The sequence below is a fragment of the Hermetia illucens genome, chromosome 5 (assembly GCF_905115235.1).
Source record: "Hermetia illucens chromosome 5, iHerIll2.2.curated.20191125, whole genome shotgun sequence".
In the NCBI taxonomy this organism is placed as follows: domain Eukaryota; kingdom Metazoa; phylum Arthropoda; class Insecta; order Diptera; family Stratiomyidae; genus Hermetia; species Hermetia illucens.
In genome coordinates this window covers 80,554,855-80,575,608 of record NC_051853.1, presented here as the reverse complement: position 1 = coordinate 80,575,608, position 20,754 = coordinate 80,554,855, and the positions used below count along the sequence as shown (strand labels likewise).

The 20,754-nt window shown below is 39.6% G+C and overlaps 1 protein-coding gene across 1 annotated transcript; it reads right to left on the bottom strand.

The window, feature by feature from the left end:
- Positions 1 to 3,085: 3,085 nt before the first annotated feature.
- On the bottom strand, positions 3,086 to 20,651 carry LOC119657542 (regulator of nonsense transcripts 2). The gene is made up of 7 exons (XM_038064484.1): positions 20,311 to 20,651; positions 12,089 to 12,987; positions 11,666 to 12,003; positions 4,689 to 5,826; positions 4,477 to 4,635; positions 3,788 to 3,883; positions 3,086 to 3,728 (listed from the first exon to the last, which is right to left on the bottom strand). The coding sequence occupies exons 1-7, from the start codon at positions 20,543 to 20,545 to the stop codon at positions 3,180 to 3,182; spliced, it is 3,414 nt and encodes a 1,137-aa protein (XP_037920412.1). The 5' UTR covers positions 20,546 to 20,651; the 3' UTR covers positions 3,086 to 3,179.
- Positions 20,652 to 20,754: the final 103 nt, after the last annotated feature.

Below are 20,754 nucleotides of genomic sequence, written 5' to 3'. Positions count from 1 at the left end.
AATCAGGAAGAGATCATATTTTCGCTGTGTGGCAAGCGATGGTAAAACTGTTGGAATATGAGCATCAGTCGCATTATCTTTTCATCGATTTCAAAACGGCCTAAGATAGCATAGCTAGGGTAAAACTATACATGGCCATGAGAGAATTCTGTATTCCGACTAAATTGATAAGACTAACTAGACTGCCTCTGACCAACGTGCGAGGCCAAATAAAAGCAGCAGAATCCCTTTCGAGACTATTCAACATCAACAACTGTTTAACACAAGGGAATACCTTATTATGCATTGTCTTTAACTAGGCCTTGGAAAAAGTGATCCGAGATGCCGTAGTAAATGCGAGAGACACCATTCTTTTCAAATTGACCCAGCCACAGCTCTATACTGACGATATCGACGTCATGGGAAGATCTGAGATGTACAAACTGCTTTCGTCTAGATCGAGCAGGCGTCGCGAGATCTTGAGTGGCAGATAAATTAAGGCAAGACAAAGTATATGGTGGGAACGTCACCACCAAAAAACAAAGAAGCAACAGTTAGCAAATGGCCCTGGTATTCGAGAAGAATAAAAATTAGAGATTATAACTTTGGAACGTTTGATAAAGTCTCTTATTTTGGGTCTAGAATCACGACCGATAACAGCTACCACGATGAAATCCGCGCACGGTTGTTGACAACTAGCAGAGAGTATTTTAGTTTACAAAAACGGTTTCGTTCGAAACGTCTTACAATAGGGTCAAAGTACATACTGTACAAGGCAATGATCTTTCAAGCCCTCATATATTCCTCGGGGGTTCTTGGTAAAAAAAATTGCGAATTTTTGGCCGCATTCGAGAAAAAATCCTTCGAAGAATTTTTGGCCCTCTACATGAGCATGGACCTTTCCATGGTCTATGTAACGACGGAATTTATGAGCGATAAAATCTGGTTTAAAAGGTTGTAGTGGGCGGGTTATTTAATCCGTATGGGTGAGGATGAATCAGTTCAGAAAGCGTATAAGGGCAATATCTATGGTAGAAAAAGAAGATGATCCAGATCCTGCCTGGTAAGCCAGGAACCACACAGCTTTTAGGGATACGAATTGGTGGATTATTTCGCAAAACGGGGATGTCTGGAGTTCCTTATTAAGGGAGAGTCCTAGCCCGGATAACGGTTGTTGTGTCGTTGGTGATCGTGATGATGAATCAATGTCGGACGAACCATGGAAGGATGGGTAGATGAATAATAAATGGATTGAGCGGGGACAGAGCTAACGGAATTATTTGGATACGAAGTGGAAAAAGTGTCATGTACACCGTTTGGGACTGGAGGATTATCTGAATTGTCTTAATTGGAGGCTCCAGTAGTATTTATGATAATATATTTACAGAGGAGGAAACAAGCAAACATGTTTACAATTATTGCATTCAAAACTGTTGTTCCTTAGGAAGAACTTGGACCACAGAAGTTTACAGAATAAACCACGCTCGTCAATTTCGATGGTAATACCCAGTTTGAAAGCTTTGAATGTTTCGTATCCATATGTTATATTGATTGGAATACACTTATGGTGCGGAAAATCAATCACCCCCTATGGTACCCGCTGGATAATGCTAAGGATAATGAATGTGAGGCGTCATATTTTTACATACCAGCGACGAGCAGGCAACCCTTCCTTGCAGTACCCTATTATTGCAAGGAACCTTGGATATGGATCAGAGAATCGACATCAAAGAAAACGACAACTCCAGCAGCGGATCTGGACCTGTATTGGATTTTGAACGTTCGAATGGCTAACCGCAGAGGAGCAATTCGAAAATTACTGCCTATAGAACATAAGCATTAAGATTCTAAGAAACGGAATGGTTTGGTTGTTGGGTTCCAGCCATACTACCGCACACTAAAAACACAGTATTAAGTAAAAATGAACGAATGTGTGCGATTCATTTAAAATTCAAATTTCTCAAAGTCTAGTTACAACAAAAAGGAAAAGCAATGAAATGAAAGAAGGATTACGACAGCGTAGCCGACGAATGGAATCACAGGGGAACTATAAGGAGACACATTCCCCAAAAAGCTAACAGTGACAACGAACAGCGGTTGATCAATTTCGAAGCTAGCAACATTATGATTATCGGCTTGTTGTGATTTCCAGTTGTGAACACCAAAATTGTATATTGTTGGTCGGTGGAATCGTAATTGAGCATAAAACAATTATGTGTATATGCGCTCAGACAATATGCCGCTAATAACTTAAAAAGTTGCCAAAATGTGTCGCCGTTCTAAAGATCTTTAAGACCGTCTTCCCCTCTTATATGTTTGGGCAATGTGCTGTTGCAAACGACCTTACTAATCAAATTTTTTATCACGTCACAGCTACAATGCCATTCTTATGAACTCTTCTTGACTAGATTCGTCTTCCTATAGAAAGCCTCCTTGTCCTTGTAGTAGCACTATACTATTTTGGTGTCTAACCGAGATCAAAACCTACAAACTGCATAAGTGCAGTACAATATAAGGGAGAGGAGTCATCAATAGAACCTCACATTCCTCTTGTTTCACTAAGAATAGAATATCTTGACTTGAAGGGGCAAAAGAATAATTTATAAATTTCCACGAAGTAGAATATACCGTATCATGGAAACCAGAAGAGCCTCTGAACGCTAGATTGGGTTTGCAGAATGAATTTTTTCATCCACCGTTAGTTTCCAGTTGATGTACGACACAAAATCCACACTGTAACTATGTGAAATTCCAAGAGTGTCTTTAATTTGTCTTCGTTGCCAGTTCTAAAGTCTTTGTTTTGTTTTACAGACTGCAGAATTTAAAACAAGAGAGGTGACTCTAAAGCTACACCAGAATATGTCGGAGGATCATCGAATACTAATAGAGACTGCGGCAATCTGCTTATTATTGTCATAAAATAAGATTGTTGGAGCGGTGTCCATCCAGGTTAAGTTATCAACTACTGAAAAATGATGATTAACGTGAGGTAAACCGTTTGACCTGGAGTGGACGATAAGTCATTGGCATTGAAATATTTGCAAAATAAGGACCGATCGCGATGTTACTAATCGTCAAACTTCTAAACAATAAAATTGTTCGTTTATTTTAAAACTATATTTCAATGAAATGTGTAACATATTAACAAAAAAATGAAACTGTAAAAATGCGTTTGATTTCACTCCCTTCTCCTCTATTTTTCATTTAAAAAGCAAATCCGCATCTGGAGCACCCTTCTGATGTTTGAATTTCGCCGGTTTATTCTGTCGTTGGAAGCGTCCTTGTGCTGCTGATTGTTTTTGAGATTGGAGCAGAGACTCTTGGTAGTCTTCCTCTTCAATTCTTTCTGTAATATTCAATGTCAATCGTTTCACTTTTTCGTTTTCCTCGCGTATCTTCTGTTCTTGTAATTTCAAATTAACTGCCAGCGGACTATCAGATGGCGCATTAAACCGCTTGAACTGCTGTTTGCCCCCCTTATTTCCACGTAGCATTAAAACAAAGGGTACAGCATTTTCAGCGGATTCATTTTCTGAATTGTTGCTATTTTGTAACTGATCGTAAGTCTTTTTGCTATTTTTCATCATCATAGGAACTGGAATATCTTTTGTGCTTGGTTTGACTGTGTCCCGTAAACGTTCTTGGTAGCTATCTGTAGACATTTTCTCAAACATCTTTTCAAATTCAAGATCTTCTTGGGTCTTTTCCAGTGTCGGTGGACTTTCTTCGATTTGCTCGTTAGGAGATTCCTGGTTTAATGGGCAAAAGTGAGAAATGTATGCAGTGAAGGATAATTTATTCACTTTACCGGCCGATAGTCCTCATTGTCGTCTTCATTATCAGGTCGATCTCGTACTTCGTCATCTGAATCATCAGCGATTGCCTCCGAGGTATCTTCAGTCATCTGAAAAGTAAAATGTTCATACCTTGATTACTGATTCAAAGAATTTTACTGCTAAAACCATATTTACGAAAATCTATTTCCCAAACTTGAAATTAATCCCGGTTCAATGAAGGCGGGCGCTCAATATTTTGACCAATGGGCCTAGTATGTTTAGAAACACGAGAGCAGGTTTGGTGAGATGTTCGTACGACTCTTATTCACCGCTTTGCGGATGATGAGGAATCCATACTTTTACTTTCTGTTAGCGTTCCTTGTTCTGGTTTTTAAGGAGACTATTATTCACATTGTCAAACTGAACGCTGCACAAGTGGGATAAATAATTATCTATGATCAGAACCAGGATTCAAAGTATAAGGAAGCATCTCGGCGATCACATAATGATATTGACTCCATGTCAGCACAATTAAGGTTCTAAATTATGATTGCATGGAGGACAATTCATTGTCCATAAAAAACCTCAAGTAGCATAGATGAAAGGGCACTACACCTTTTATTTCCCCACAATAGAAAGATGTTTTATTGGTTATATTAAGTAAAATTTGAGATAAATTCATTGTAGGATTGCCCCAAGTGTCGATTCACTGAAAACTTACCTCATCGAATTCACTGTCTTCACGTATCGCCTCTAAATTGTTTTCCACTTCGGTATCACCAGCTCCATCATGACTGCTCGGTTGGGCAAATAATTGTGGATATAATTCCCGCTTAAGTTTCTCTATCGCCTCTTGTGCCTGTGCCAAGTTTTTAAATAACTAAAAAGGCCAGAATTTTACTCAAGCCAGTATGAAACAAATATATTTATTACCTTCAATTTTGGACGGACCGTGGACATACAATCCTTATACATATGATCGACGAGAATTGGGAATAAATCTGACGTGTTATCGCGACTGAATATCGGATTGCTTTTCTTATACCAATAGTAATGCTGGAAGAAGACTAGAAAGTAATCTAATCGTTTTCGACTTACAGCGCTCGTGAAATATTGTCCACAAGTATCTAGAAGTGTGCATCCGAGCTTCAGGCGAAAAAGGCTGTCTGGTGGATCCAAAGGCGAATAGACGCCTTCTTCAGTCGACACTCCTAACGATATGATAGAATACAGAGTGTTCAACACGTTCGCTGATTCAATCAATCGATAATTGTAAAGCTCCCCTAGATATTTGGCCATTGCGATTCGTCGTTGTGCTAACCGGGGCGAATGGATCTCCAATCCTGCCCTTGTGTCTTCAAAAACCGTATCTATCACTCGGGTCACAGCTTTTTCCTGGTATGAACTTAATCCAGACACTAAATCAGCAAGACATCTGATCAAAGGAAACCGAAGAAGGTAGGCTTTTGAAAGACATTTGCAGGCATAGCTAAAGGTGTCTTCGTCCTCCCAATTTAGCCTTCTCATCAGTTTTATGCATTTATCGACGTTAGCCTTGCATAGCTCTTCAAATATCAAATGGCGTATGTATTCATGGACTGGCGGACGTACTTTTTGCACGCTTGCTACCGTTTCCGGAGGTTTCACTAAATAATATACACTTTCAATTTGTGCCGAATGCCTTGAGTCCAAAGCCGTCACCGTTTTCAACCGTATCATCTGTTCAAGGTACACATTCGTCCTAAGGCGGGTATCACGAGAATTGTATAAATATACACCGGCCACCTCAAGGAAAGCAACCGCCATTTCGATTTGATGATGCTGAAAATCGTGGAGAAGAATTTTCAAGCAGAAGAGTGCCTCGATTTTTGGATATAATCCGAATTTCACAAGTTCTCCAATGAATCGTACAACTTTGATCTTGGACTCAATGTTCATTTGATTTTTTTTCTTTATGTGCCATTTGAATTCCATTTTAAGCAGGTACGTCAGATCGATGGCTACGTCGCGTGAAACTAAGTTGATGGTGGCGACAAATCGTGCAAGGAAGGGAAGAAGATCCAAGCGAGTTCTGAAAAAAAAAATTAATTTTTTATTTATTGGGAAATATATGTAGGAAGGTAGTATTTGTGTCTGTATGTGATCCCCTGCATAAGAAATATTTTTTTTTGCAATATTTATGATAGTAACTCACTCCAGATATAATACTGCCTGGAAATTGAGTGTTGCGATTTCCGGAGTTGCATTAAGCGATCCATGGCCATAATTGAGTTAACATAATGATATTCAATATTTTGATCGCTCTCTGTTAACTGCAGTTTGGTTGCTCCGTTATGACCATTACTTACCTTACTTTGACTTTAATATTAAGGGATGCATATTTTTCTAAACAAAATTGATGCAAGAAATGAAATGGCTACTACTATGAATACATATCGAAATTTGGATTGAGGTGTTGTGGCTTTTCACCTAGAACAGGACTGCCGTAACAAGCGGAGAGCAGCACATTTCTTAAATTCGACGAATCTAATTGTATTTTTATTTGCCGGTTTTTTGACAAGAAAATGGATGAGAAAAACATAAAAACGGCATGGATAATATATTGAAAAAAGAAAATACGTTATGCATGTTATTGAGTTGTCCAGATTCTGCAAAACATGTTTTTACTAATTCAATAGCATAATCTGCGGACGAAGCCCATAAAGCTATCTGACATTTTTGGACCATTTAAGAAGTGTTTACATTGCATGTAAATATACTCAGAGTGCCAAGTTAATATTTTGGAGAAACAATGTTCGTCGTTATGTCGATGTATATTATGGATGTTATGAAGAATCCTTTATGTGGATACACCGCGGAGAGAAGAAAGTGCTCCAAAAGAAGCTCCATTGTTCCCAGTTTAGTCCACTTTTTTCTTTCGTTCGAGTGAATCTCTTTCCATCTGTTTCTCAGACAACTGTGGTATCTTTATTACAGCGTACATTTTTATCCTTCTATATCAAACTGCAGCAGATGTCTTTGGCTTTTTGAGGGGAAAACTCATCATTATCAACGGCGCAACAACCGGTATCCGGTCTAGGCCTGCCTTAATAAGGAACTCCAGACATTCCGATTTTGCGCCGAGGTCCACCAATTCGATATCCCTAAAAGCTGTCTGGCGTCCTGGCCTACGCCATCGCTCCATCTTAGGCAGGTTCTGCCTCGTCTTCTTTTTCTTCCATAGATATTGCCCTTATAGACTTCCGGGCTGGATCATCCTCGTCCATTTGAATTAAGTGACCTGCCCACCGTAACCTCTTGCGCCGGATTTTAACCACAACCGGACGGTCATGATATCGCTCATAGAGGGGAAAACTCTAGAATTTTCGGGATTCTAATTTTTTTTTACCTTTAAGCTTCAATGTCTTAAAAATTACATATCAACGTTTTATATACGAGGAAAAATTGTAAGAGCTCAAATTGCTCGGTCCCTTTCATTGTTCTATATGAGTGAAATTTAGGTGTCGCAGTTGGTATCGTAAATTGGAGAACCTGTTCTGTTCTGTTCTATTGGAGATGATGAATTGATTCCCAACTTGTAATAAGTTGTGTATTTATATAACGCTGTCGACTAAGAATTGGGTCCGAAATCCAGTAGAAGTTGGAAGCAAATATTAGATCTAGACACAAATATTTCCCTCGATATTTTCAATGAATGATTTTCATCCATAATACCAAATATTAAATAGTATGGGCATACTATTTCTCCACCACCATACACACACACACATGGGCATAAAAACGATAGCTAATTCGTATAATGTGCTGCGAAATCGACTCTAAAAGCAACGCAAAGAAATAATAATAATAATCGTTGGCGCAACAATCCATATTGGATCAGGGTTTTGAAGTACGTTAGAACACTTCATCCAAGACCGTAAGAGCAGGAGGCAATGTGGTCAGCATTGCGCTCGGCCGAGATTATTACTCTGATTTGACTCAGGTACTTATTCACAACTAAGTCGACTGGTATCCGACGTGAAATCACATTACAAATCCCACTGCCACAAATGAGATTTGAACCGCGACCTTCAGCACTATGTAACATTTTTTTTTATTTCATGGTTCAATTTTTATTAATAATTTTCTGGAGATTTTTTGGCGTTTTTTTTTTTATTTAAATGCTTGGAATTTTTGCAAAATTAATTTAAAAAAATTGTACCTAGTGTCGAAGCTTTGCTGATACAAAATCGATTTATTTTTGTTTCAGGACTAGATCTTTGAAATTGTTCCGTTATGTCCGGGCATTGCAGTTAAACGTCTATGCGAAAATACTAGTAAGCCGTCATTTTGTTTTGAATAGCTTTGGAAAAATTTACGAGCATTCCTCCCTACTTTTGGAATAAACGCCTTCCTACCGAATATCGAAATAATCAATTTTTGTATACTCCAAAAAGTGAAACAGGTCTCGTTCTCAGAACCAATCCAACCGAAATGTATGAAAAAAATCACAGTGATGGGCCTATACAAAATCTAGGCCTCAAAATACATTCCATCCCGATATCTGGTCAAATAAATGTAGTAGTAGTAGTTAGTTAGTTAGTTATTATTATTATATTTTTATATTTTAGAAATTTACTTGAAAACCCTCTTCAAGTTTATTGTAGATACACAGTGCAGTAACATAGCTGATTATATATCACATGATACTTGCAGGTTTCACGGTATTCGTATGGAAATCAACAAAGTTATAGTACAATAAATTAGTACTTTTCACGAGAAAATTACCAATTACAATACACTCGTTACCAATTGGAAACGCTCACCCTACACTACAAATCGTTTCATTACATTATCAACTGCTGAAACCCTCTTCCCAAGTGCGAATTGGCTTGGTGCATAACATGCGCGACCGGTTTAACCGCTTTTTGCAAGTTGTAGTATTTTGATAGGGGCCATATGGGATTTTGATGGGAGCCATAAGAGATTTTTATTTGCATTTTTTTGCATTTTACTCAATTGTAAATTGAATTCGTAAGAAATTATATAGTTGCATCAAATATTAAATCAATTTTGTTACTATTAGCAAAGTTATAGCGTCAAATTTGAATTTATAGCATTCTAAAATATCTGGAAATATCAGCACCACAATGAAGCCATTAGTCTGGAATATACTATACAAGGGTCCTATACCTACATAAGTCGAACGTGTTCTTTCTACCTGTAAACTGTTGGAAAATTTCTTTAAAACAATTTCAGCTGAAAACAATTTACTGAATGTATTAATTACAAATTACGATCTACTCGTAATAAGATTATCACATACTCAAACTGAGGAAAAGTTAGCGGATGTTGGTTTGTGGATTTTGTGAGATCACAATGGTTAAACGTTAAACGGACAAGATGATATTGAAGTTTCGTGGGAAAAAAAACAAAACGGGGAGTTTGAAGTTGTGAAAGTTTTATATTTTATATGAATTGATTGCACTCTAAGACGTGTACGACGTCATATTCATATAAAGTGGGCTCAACTGAACAGCCGCAAGCATGTTTTATCTTTTTTTAAAACTTTTTCTTTAAATGTGTTTAAAAGTGAGACAGGACTCATTTTCGGGAATTACTCAACTCAAAAATCCGAAAAAAAAACAGGGTGGTGCTCTTAGATGAAACCTAGGCCTCAAAATGTGTCTCATTTCGATATCTGCTCAAATAAACTTACAAATAGTACATTACAAACTTTTAGAAATTGACTGAAAAACCCCCTGCTAGGATGCATTTGGAAATGCATTAGCATACAATATCTTTCATATACCTGCCAAATTTCATGGAAATCTGGCCATTAACGCCAAAGTTATAATGGTTCAAACTTAGCAATTTCGTGCGAATTCACTGCTTCTCAAGCCATTCAAATAAGATGTTGAGGTGATAAGTAGCGAGAATCATTGGCATTCGCCTAAAATATTAAAGTTGCATTTATGAGGAATCTATTTCTCCCCAGCCCTTTTTAGGGTTTTGTGTAGAACATTTATGTGAAATCTAAGCCTCGAAAGATGCCCCATTCCGATATCTGCCCATATAAACTTACTAATAGTATGTTGCCAATTTTTAGAAATTGGCTAAAAACCCCCCTTAAGTCCATCCTAGAGATACTAAATTTTGCACCAACATAGAAGACAGTATCCTGCATACGCATGTCAATTTCCGGCTATTAGTGTCAAAGTTATAGCAGTTCAAACTTATTTTGTGCGAATTAACTGCATTCTAAGCCATGCAAATAAGATGCTGACGTCATAAGTAACAGGAATAATTGCCTTTCGAGTGAAATATTAAAAGCGAATTTAATCCAATTTGCGCGAGGAGTTTGAAGTGAGCTAGACCCTAAGTTATTGACAGTACGGAACTTTTTCCTATTCGCTGGTGACTTTTTATTCTAGTCCACATATACATATAATACATATAGCAGAGAGAAGAGAAGAGAACAATTTATAAACGAAAAATCAGTATATGCGAACGAGGATAACAAATCACTAGCGTCGTCTCATTATGTGCATTCAATTTAATCGCTAGAATCATCGCAGGCATATATTTATCATAGTTTAAGTATTCACTTTAGAGAAGCAACCACCATTAAAAGTTACCAACTGTTCAGTGGGTTAAACCAAATCCACCCGTAATCACGTAATTTTTGAGTTCGTCGTCTGATCTTAGGAGACCTCTGGCAAATGTATATCAAATTGCTCAAGTGAAAGCTTACAATCACAAGGTTTCTTCAATGGCAGAAGACAACGCATTTAGTAAAAGTGTTTATCCAAATAAGACTAAACTAAAGCGTGATTTGATGGATTTGCTGATTAGTTTTTTTCTGTAATGAAAATGTATCCGACAACTTTTTGCACAGCATCCATCTTGTTATCTCGTCGCATTACATGCGAAATTTAAAGTCATTCAAAAAACCAGCAACTTTAGCCAAATCGTGATCTGTTCCTGCAACGAGGCAAGGATTTTTATTATGAATATATTACCTTGCATGGCAGGGCCTAATTCGTGTCAGCTGATTGTTTTTTTTTCCTTTTAGTTTTCTCTTCTCTAGTTCAGAAATTCTCGAGATATACGTCCAATTGAACGCGTATTTTCGTCGCTTAGCTAGTTTAATGAAATTTTGATCAACTGCCTCAAACTTTCTCAATTTCACCAGGTTTGTCGCAAAATTTTTAATTCCAGGCGAAGGTATGTTTATCATTTACTCTGTACCGACTTGTTAGCACTGATGAAGGGAACAAGTGGTTCCCGAAATATCGGTATTTGCAAGAATAAATATATCTACACCAGCGAAAAAGAAAAAAAAGTTTTTGATTCCGTCAACTACAACCTTCCCCTATTTCAAGCTCTTTTTACTCAACTCCCCCTATCAATTATCACATGGCTCGTCTTATACCCATCCAACTGATTCTGTATTACAATGCTTGCTCCGTTCTCCAGGGTTTTATATGATTTTTATTTGTAACTAAATAACCCGCCTCAGAGAAAAAGACTGTTGTGTTAACTTATTTGCTGAATTAAATTTAGTTCTCCATTAACCCTTATCGGTTCTTTGTATTTGATCGTATACAATTTTCGAATTTTACATTTACTTTCATAAAAAAAACAGTCGAAGAAATGGTCTGGATTTTTGTAGTTTTATTTTGGTTGAAAAATCTAAATTTGCCATCAGCATGCACCTCGGGACTTTGTGGAGCTGAAATGCATTTTAGGTAACCGCAAGCGCTAGTGCGTAGGTATGGTTGACGCGCTATATCCCACCAAAGGGTAAGTGACAACCATATATATTACAAAAACCGAACTGAACAAAAAAATTGATCCGGTTAGTTCCCTTCGGACAGAACCAAATTAGGTTTTCTAAAAAAAAAACTAGTTAATTTTATAAGCCTTACCTCTGCACAGCAAAGATGCTCTTCGTTAACTTCTTCCGATTGTTTTTCGTGTTGAAACTCAATAGAAAATCAATAGCAGCTGAATCGATGAGCTCCTTATTAACGCAGTTGTTTAAATTTTGCAAGAATTGTTCGAAATGATGTTTCGTGTTGCCGCTCGAAGCTGCACTAGGCATCGAAGGCGACGGAATTTCTTCAGCAACTGGCTCAGGTGATCCAGATTGTGCCGGTGGATCTGACGATGTTGATGGCGGATCATCAACTTCTAGTTGTTCGGGATCAATGTCTACATCCAGTGCTTCTTCTGTTAGAGCCGGTTCTTCTAATGGAGAAGGATCCTAGTGTAAAACACCGAAATGCATCGAATAATTATTTGTAGCATCTTGCAAATTTCAGTATGTTTAGTTTGAGAAGGAAACAAACCTGTTTTGGAGCAGAGTAATTCGGCAAAAATTGCCGCAAATCCGGTAAATCCGTGTAGAAACTTTTCGTCTCTTCATCGCCCCACGGATCTAGTTCGCCTGCAGAACTATCTTCAATCAAATTATCCAGAACGATTCCCGTTGTACCTGTTTCTTGATCTTTGGGTAGTTCGGGTAACGGTTCTGATAGCAAGTCAGATAAAGTTTGTGCAGAAGTAAAAAGTTTGTCGAAATTCGCCTGCATCAGTTCGCATTTCTCGCGACGTTCATTTGATACTTCACCTTTCGATTCCATTGTCCGATGAATACTGCGTGTCATAGCTTGTAGTTCAGAATGCTCAGACTTCAAATGTGTGCATAGAGTTTTGAAGTAGTCGCGAAGCATTGCTTTCAGATTTTGTTGTTTCTCAGATGAAAGAAAATCTGATCTTGGTATTGTCATTTGATATTTTTCTGCCAAATCGGCAATGCGCTTTGGTACCAAGCCGGCATATTCCTCACCACAATGTCGACAAAATGATAAAATGATTGAAAAATTACTGTGATCTTCTTTGTCTTGAGAAATAATATTTGTCAACGCGCTTCCAAGTAGAGATAATCCCTGCTTATTGCTTATCACTCCCGAACTTACGAGATCGGCGAATAGTCGAAGGTCGACACGCATTTTACTGGCATTTGCAATTTTCTCTCCAGTTTTAATTGTTAAGATCTTTTGCCAGGCTTCGAGGAACTGTGCGCCAAAGTCAACATAAATTTGATGAAGTTTCGAACACAGTTGAACGACAGGTCCAACATCAGTCATTTTCAGTTTAGCTTCGGAGAGAGCTGTACATATTTCAGAGATGTATTTCGTGAGATTTAGACCATTCATGTCCTTTAGAAGAGTCTCCAATTGTGAACCTGGATATAAAAGGATTATGAATGCAATATGAGTTAATTTTATTCAACGTATGTTTATCATAGTATTTTTGGTTTGTTTGTGAAAAATCAGCGAGTATAATGAGCAAAGCATTAACAAAAGAAGGTTTTTGGAAAAATCGGATTATCCAGTTAAATTGAGTAATGGTGAAATCTAGAATTAGAAAGGAATTGTGTTCATAAATGTGTGAATGTGATGCTACCCGTTGTAACTGGAACACACCAGCACCAAAGATCAGATCAGATCTGATGTCTGGCGTTTATAAATGCTCCATAGATTCCCCTTTCTCATTACAGGAGGGACACGTATCATTTTGTACAATTCCTATTCTCAACATATGTCTTCTTGCTTTTCGACAGAATAGACTTTGTTAGGTTCTGACAGGAAAAGTTTGGTGTGTTTAGCAGTAGTTACCATTATGGGAAGCTTGTTCCCAGTTTTTGAAGACAGCCTTAGCCAACGCTGCTAACACTCCGATCGCTGGTTCTGGTCCCTGTATAAGGGAAATTGAATTCTATTTTGGTAAGGCATCCGAGATTTCATTTCCCTCTACACGACAGTGACTCGGTACCCAGCATATTTTTACCGTATTGGATTTAGAAATAGAGTTCAATCTGTTTCTACATTTCTGGGCAATCTTCAAGGTGATCAAAGGACTGCTGAACGACCTCAGCGCAGTCTGACTATCACTACAGATTACGATACATCTCGCCTTCAACCACGCGTTAGTCACCCAGGTTTCAGCGCTTAGGATTGCTTGCACTTCAGCTCGAAAAACAGTTGCATATTATCCAATATCCAATATCCATATTATCGCCTCTGAAACTTCCTAGTTTTCTTTACGTTTAAGCATAACTGCATTGTAAGAACTGGATTCAGTAAACTCTTCTAATTTTCTGTACCTCCCCTGAATGAGTCTATGAGTTGGACTACAAATTGGTCATGCATTTAGAGCTGCGCCGAATGTGCTGATCAAATTGGTAATACCCACACACATAGTTTTTGGTTGTACGGCTAGTTTACAGTGAGAACTTCTTTTTCTCACCTTAACGAACCAAACTACGAATGCATAAATGCCACATAAGACTTGAGCCCCCATATCGAGGCAAAGGTCCGTCTGCATAGCCCATAAGCTGTGAGAGCTCATTTCATCTTTACCTCTACATGTTTGTTGACTGATAGATTCGTATAATTGAAGGATTATATCCCTCATTTCTGCGAGGCAAAGCTCATTCAGTTTTCCCATTTTTGTAAATGATACTAGCGTGGTTTTATTTGGATTTACTGAAAGTCCGTGTCTGAGGCACCAACTGTCAATCAAATATCAACGCCATGTTTTATATTGCTACACACTGTTCCGAGAACCTGCTAGCACAACCATGTCATCAGCATAAGCTTGAGCGTGGATTGGCAAATTTCGCAGTTCGCACAGTAGTGTGTCGATCATATCAGCATACTCCAAGAAGTGGCGACCTCCCTGGGGCAGCCTTTTGTTGCTTCTATCTTTAGGTAGCGATGGGTACTCACTTCAGCACACAGCCACCTCTGCGTTAGCATATCATACATCCACTTAATTAACAGACACCCTCATAAAACCAAAGAATGAAGACCGACTCACAGGTCTTTCAACGTTGTTAAGCATGTTGGTTTTCATTTAGTGGGTGCAACTTTAGCGCCTTCCCACGAATGTGATGGTCAACCAGTCTCTCTAGATCTTTCAGCAAGAATGATGTCTGAAGTTCTTTGGGTTTGAATAGTCGCTTTTTCCAGTTTGGTATGAGGACTGACTACCTTAACTATCTGCCAAGAGAGTCCAAAGCAGGACAACCGCAAACCCTCCCCCTTCCAATCCTCCCAGATGATGTACTTCCAAAAGGGTCTTTAATGACTGGAGTTTGTGAAAGCATCTTCCGGTTTTCTAAGAGAGTCCCACTTGGCCGACTTATTCCTCTTAAGGACTCTGCACAGCAGCACACAAGTCCAGTTCCTTACAGTACGCTTCAAAGAAGACTCATTTAGAACCCTTAACGTGCCTCTTATATTCAGGCTGCGAGTTCCGAAAGTATAAACAGTCTTCATTCTTATTGCTTTTACAAGCACGATTCGGAAGTCATCTAAATTTTTGCAGTTCGCGGTTCCACCAAGGAACGGTTTTACCCCGTCTACCTCGGAAAATATGACAAGCCTCTTCATACCACTCTAAAATTGTGCGACTCAATTTCCAATTGACCTTCTATCGCGAAAGGAATCCTTGACTGCGAAGGGAGCTGCACTTTTTTACTAAGAAGTTCATTATGTGATTTAACAGTGAGACTTGGTCAGTCTGTAATGAACTCTAACACCTTTGAAGTGCAGATTGTTAGGTCAATTACTTCATTTCTTCTCGGTCCCACAAACCTAGGGGCGCACCCTATGTTTGCAATGATAAGGCAGGCTGAAATATGAAATCAAAAACCTTATTCTTTCTGCGATTGCATTTGCTTCTGCCCAAACAAATATGTTAGGTCCTAACCTAATCAGAATTCGAGGCCACTTCATTCTGCATACGCTACCAGATCCCACACAAAGAATCATAGTAAGTAAGTAAGTAGATAGTAGATAAGTAAGCAGAGGCAACTATGATGCTTTTCTCTCGTCATTAATCTGGTATTGAAAGATGGCCATAACTAGATGAATAGAATTGTCCCTGCATGCTTGCCTCTAACCGTTTTGACATCAGGACAGTTTTATTGTGGAGAAGTGCACCGAAGATGCTGTAATTTGATCCATTTGTATGTGCCGAAGACCATCATTGCTCTTCGCTTTCCAAATAAGATGGTCCACAGTTTCCTGAAATAATTTAATTTCAATCTGTCCAGGGAAAAGTGAAGAACTCTATGCTGACGTCCATGAGCACGTTCAGACTCTTTCGTTCCAGTTGGAACATCAAGCTGAAAACCTCCATGTTTATAGATTTGTCCTTCCCTGCATTCATGAAATTTACCCTTCAGTGTCCCAAGACCATGTCCGAATTCTCTTCACCCAGCATGTGGATAATATCCCTTGCCTTCTTTCGAGAGTCAGATATCCAACATTCAACATGTTCTGTCCTGCGCAGCTCAATTTTAACAATAGTGAAGTTGGGCCGACCGTCAGAACTCGAAGCTGGGATTACCTGCTGGAGCCACTTTAAGGCAGCCTCATCAGTGCGGTCCAAATGGAGGAGCCCATCGCAAAAATCTTGATTGTTAAATCTTGGATTAGTTCTCGGCTCCAGTTGTTTTTCCACAAGCACGTCAGGAGAATGCTAAATTGTCGCTGTGACATTTTGCCTCCTTGGGGAAAACTCGGGCGGGGTCAATCAGAGAGTAAGTTGCAGCTTCTGCATACGTCCTCTTCTTTCCCGCCTTTGTGCCCGTAGTCCTATGGGAGAGACCAGCTTCGTTGATATCTCTCTTGCTGATTTGATCACTCCCGGCACACGAATCCTAATCTCTGCAGGATGCGTAGATCTAGGCCCTGATGCGGAACACAATAAAGCGTTGCCCATCAAAGATGTATTGATATTACGCTTCTTGCCCGCATTGCCCCTGACAAAAAAATCTTTATTCAGTGGAGGTCTCATCAGGATTAGCAGTTTATCCTCATCATCTGGCGAAGATTCCACTTCCTTGCGCCCAATTTCTCTGAACATTACCGCACCTGGTGGTGCAGCCACAACCATGTCATACCCAAGGTCTTCTGCAGTATCCAATTCTACCGCCATAAAAAAAATAAAATAGTAATATAATTCAGCCGTACCCAGTCACAAGCCCGGTTGGGAAAGGAGGGACGGCACCACCGCAGTGTCTCAAGGAGTAGGTGAGGAAAGTGCAGGAACTTTGTAGTCTTGTAGATTACTCACTGAGGAAGATAAAATGCAAATCCGTTTAGATAAGGAGCGAAAGAAATCTAAGATCCGGCACGCACATTATTGCGCAGCGAGTCGCAGACCAGTACCGCTTTATTACTTGCAGCGACATAATCCTGGCCAAAGTTAGGGAGCGTATTCGACTTCAGGTCATCGCGGAAACTGGTGACCATGATCCGATGAGACAGAGGAGGGGGCATCAACAACAGCACACCGCACTACAAACAACAGTTTCATTACTCGCCGAAGCACTCTTCTTCACCGTCCATCTGAAGTCTTCGCAGAGGTTGGGACGAATTCCAAAGAACGTGTATAGAATTCTCGGAAGTTGATTCTTTGCATAGGCCAGGTATTCCAAGACTCTATGCATCTCCAACAACTCCAAGATTTCTATCTCAAATCAATGATGAAATTGCATCTCAACTGCATTCTGATACTCGCTGCTGCAACTACAATCACTTGTGTATTGAGGTGCAGTTAGGCTGTCAGATGGCATGGTCAGAAGATTCACTTTTGCGGTATTGGTTTGAGTGACGGAAGACACCCACCATGGCAAATTCGTCTGCTAGTCTGATTCAAATTAGCACTGGCAATGCCAGCAGACGGGTGAGAAATAAAGTGCAGAGGGTTTGCAGGAACTATGTCATTCCCAGTGAAATACCTGTGAAAACTTTCTGTCGTATGCAGTCACGACGGTATGGTGAAAGTGATTCCAAACGTGTTCAGAATGCAATGTACGCGATGAACTACCGGAGTTTTTTCAGATCAGTCAACGAATCTCAACAGAGCGTCCAGACAGCACAATTTTCGGTAACGGAAGGAAAAAAAATATTGGGGTGGACTTTGGAAGTTACCCGTCCAGTATGCTGGGTGGAGCGCCGCCAAAGGCACCCGCCGTATCACTACGCCTGGCATGAATTTAGTGGATGTCACCGAAGAGCAGGTCTGGGCTGGATTGGGTGCAGAACTTCTGGTATACAAAAATTACCAGTATAGACAGTCGGTTGGCACATAGCATTAGTCAGACGGAGGAATTTCCACCGTTCCTCATTGCGGGAATTACCTATCTTGTCGCTAAAAAGAACACCGTGCAGGACCCCACGGGCACCCTTAGATGAACGCACTGATAAGGTGGTATGCCACCCTTCCATGACTGTCGCCTAAAACGTTATTAGTTTGGGGTCAATGCGATACAAATGTAGGACATCGATTAGCCAGGTGTGCGGGACGCAGCCGGAAGCCTTAGCATGATCGATATAGCAATTAATGAATGTTGAGTCGATTATTAGTTACTCTTTGCAGCCGACTGGGCAACTCTTCTAGTCCTCGTACAGAATACTGTTGATGTTGAAATGCGTTATGAATTTGTAGAAGGTTGGTAAGCAATTAAACCTCCATAACGCCCATTATTTGTGAAAGGGTCAACGCGCACTTCAAGACCAACAAGATTCTGTCCCAATCGGATGCAAAGAGCAACTCATGATCGACTCGGTAACTGTAGGACAAGCAGTTAGAAACCAAAGAAATATCATTAATTGCTGGATTGATCATGCCCAGGCTTTCGGCAGCGTCCCGCATACCTGACTAATCGATATCCTACGTCTGTGTCGCATTGATACCAAACTGGAAGGGAAGGAGGGCATACCATTTTATTAGTGCGTTCATCTAAGGGTGCCAATATCTCAGAGACATCTTCCAGGGGGATTCGTTGAATCCCCTTCGGTTTTGCATGGCACTGAACCCACCTTTCATGGCTACTGGATGAAATATGGTCTACGTGCTAAGTACGAGCTGGCACACTTGATGTACTTATGGTAGATGATATCAAGCTATATGTTGGTACTGACGACCACCTTAGAAATTTGTTACGAATAGTAGATATGTTCAGCCGTGATATTCAGATGGAATTTGTATTAAACAAGTGTCGAATCCAAGCCATCCGCAAAGATCATCACGAGCCGCACGCCGGACATAGCAAATACCTAGGAATTTTGCAGGGAACCTATGCTCGAGTTGGTGATCTGAAGGATTGTCTGCTGTCCGAATTCTTGCGACGTGTAGAGCTGGTACTGAAATCGCATCTCTCGGGGAAGAATAAAATAAGCGCATTGAATGTATTCGCTATCCCTTCACTGGCTGGCAGCCGTTTGACAATTTGCATTTGTCCAACATATGGTTGTGTTCTAGGACGCTCTTTGCTGAGACGGAGGGATTTATGTGTGCCACTCAGGGCTGCGTGGTTACCATCCGGGTTTATAAACGGCTCATAATGAAAAAAAAGGGTGCAGAATAACCATATGAGCCGCAGGCAGTACACATACCACACAACAATCATAAGATGCTGTTAGTTGCCGAGACGGGTCGCTCGGCGTATATTATTAATGTTACTTTCTCCCATAAGAGCAACATTGAACGGAAATACGTAGAAAAGAATGTGAACTATGAGCTATTGGCTTAAGGAAATTTAGCGCCTCGAGAAAGTTTCACGGTTTCCCTCGATGTCTTAGGACTCTCACACAGTCTGGTTCAAGCCATGCAGAAATACACCATTCTGCATACGTGCTCGATGTTGCGGGGAGCTCTCGACGGATTCTCCCAATAACCTACCACCAGCGTCCCTTTATCTTTTAAGTAGATAGGATCGTTCGAGTCTAAATGCTTGGCACTTGGTGCTAGTATTACGCAAAATTCGGTATCTATCGAGATTGTGACAACCCGGAAAAGAATGTGACAGAAGGGTTTTGAAAAAATTTCTTCTAATAACTCCGAGAATTTACTTGACTTAAAGAGGATTTATTGTAGAACGTGTTTCCCCTCTTATTGAGTCATTATTTATTATTTAAACGTTGCTTCAAGGACAAAAATTCTGTTCTAAAATTCTTTACAACAAACCTAAATTAGATGGAAAATTTTCGGCCCGTTATTCATAATTCGAATATTTATCAAGTTTCTAGGAATGAGAAAAGGATACAACATAGATTCTTTTGTAGATCATAGCCAATGTTAGGTGGACATATCAACAGGAAGAGGTTGTCGCATATGATGTCTGCTGGCTAAGAAAATTAGCGAATTTATGGTTAATTTAATTGAAATACGTTTGGCGATGGTCTTTGGATCCAACATCTTCAGCATAATTCGAATTTGTGTCTAGTTTCAAGAGGTGGTAGATACCCTCACTTCTTGGTGAACTTTTTGATACTTCCAAGGGGGAAATATTTTGTCGGTTATTTGCAATAAAAGTACAAGTTCACTTTTCCTTTTAAAAACACTAATATAATTGAATTAATTAGAAGTTGTGGATAGTCTAAGACACAACCAAGTACCAAGATTTTGAACGCTTTTCGACAATTTTGCTTTAAGAGTAACAATTTCATCATTTCATTTTCCTCCGAATCCAAACACTCACACGTCTTACCTGTGAACTGTTTCAGCTTTTTCACGAACGCCGTGTTCTTTTTCAAATTGGAATCGAGTCGAGTAAAGTAATCCTCGTCGGGACGAACACATTTTAGGTTTTCTTCTCGCAGTTGCGTTTTGGAGGCAATTTTCGCGCCTAAATCCGAGATGAAGTTCTGAAGTTCCTCACGTTCTTTGGCTTCGACCACTTCAGGCGATTCGCCTGGTGGTGAATCCTTGTTTTCTTCACCCATTTTCCAGATATTTCACACTTTCTACGACCGGAATGAGTTCGCAACGAGTTGAATAAGTAGTTGACATCTACCTTACAGCTGACGCCGTTGACACATTCATAGTTTGTATGTTTTGTTTAGTTTCTCGGACAATCAACCGTGGCCTCAGGGTTATGCAGGTTTGTTGATTCCACACTTTAAATAGGTTCACTGATTTCTTTTAGTTTTGA

Excerpts from the sequence above, each read along its gene's own strand:
- LOC119657542 (XM_038064484.1), bottom strand. The coding sequence starts at position 20,545 with ATGGGTGAAGAAAACAAGGATTCACCACCAGGCGAATCGCCTGAAGTG. Across the intron at positions 12,988-20,310 it reads AAAGCTGAAACAGTTCACAG|GTTCACAATTGGAGACTCTT; the intron begins GTAAGACGTGTG and ends TTTTATATCCAG. Across the intron at positions 3,884-4,476 it reads AAGACAGTGAATTCGATGAG|ATGACTGAAGATACCTCGGA; the intron begins GTAAGTTTTCAG and ends TTTACTTTTCAG.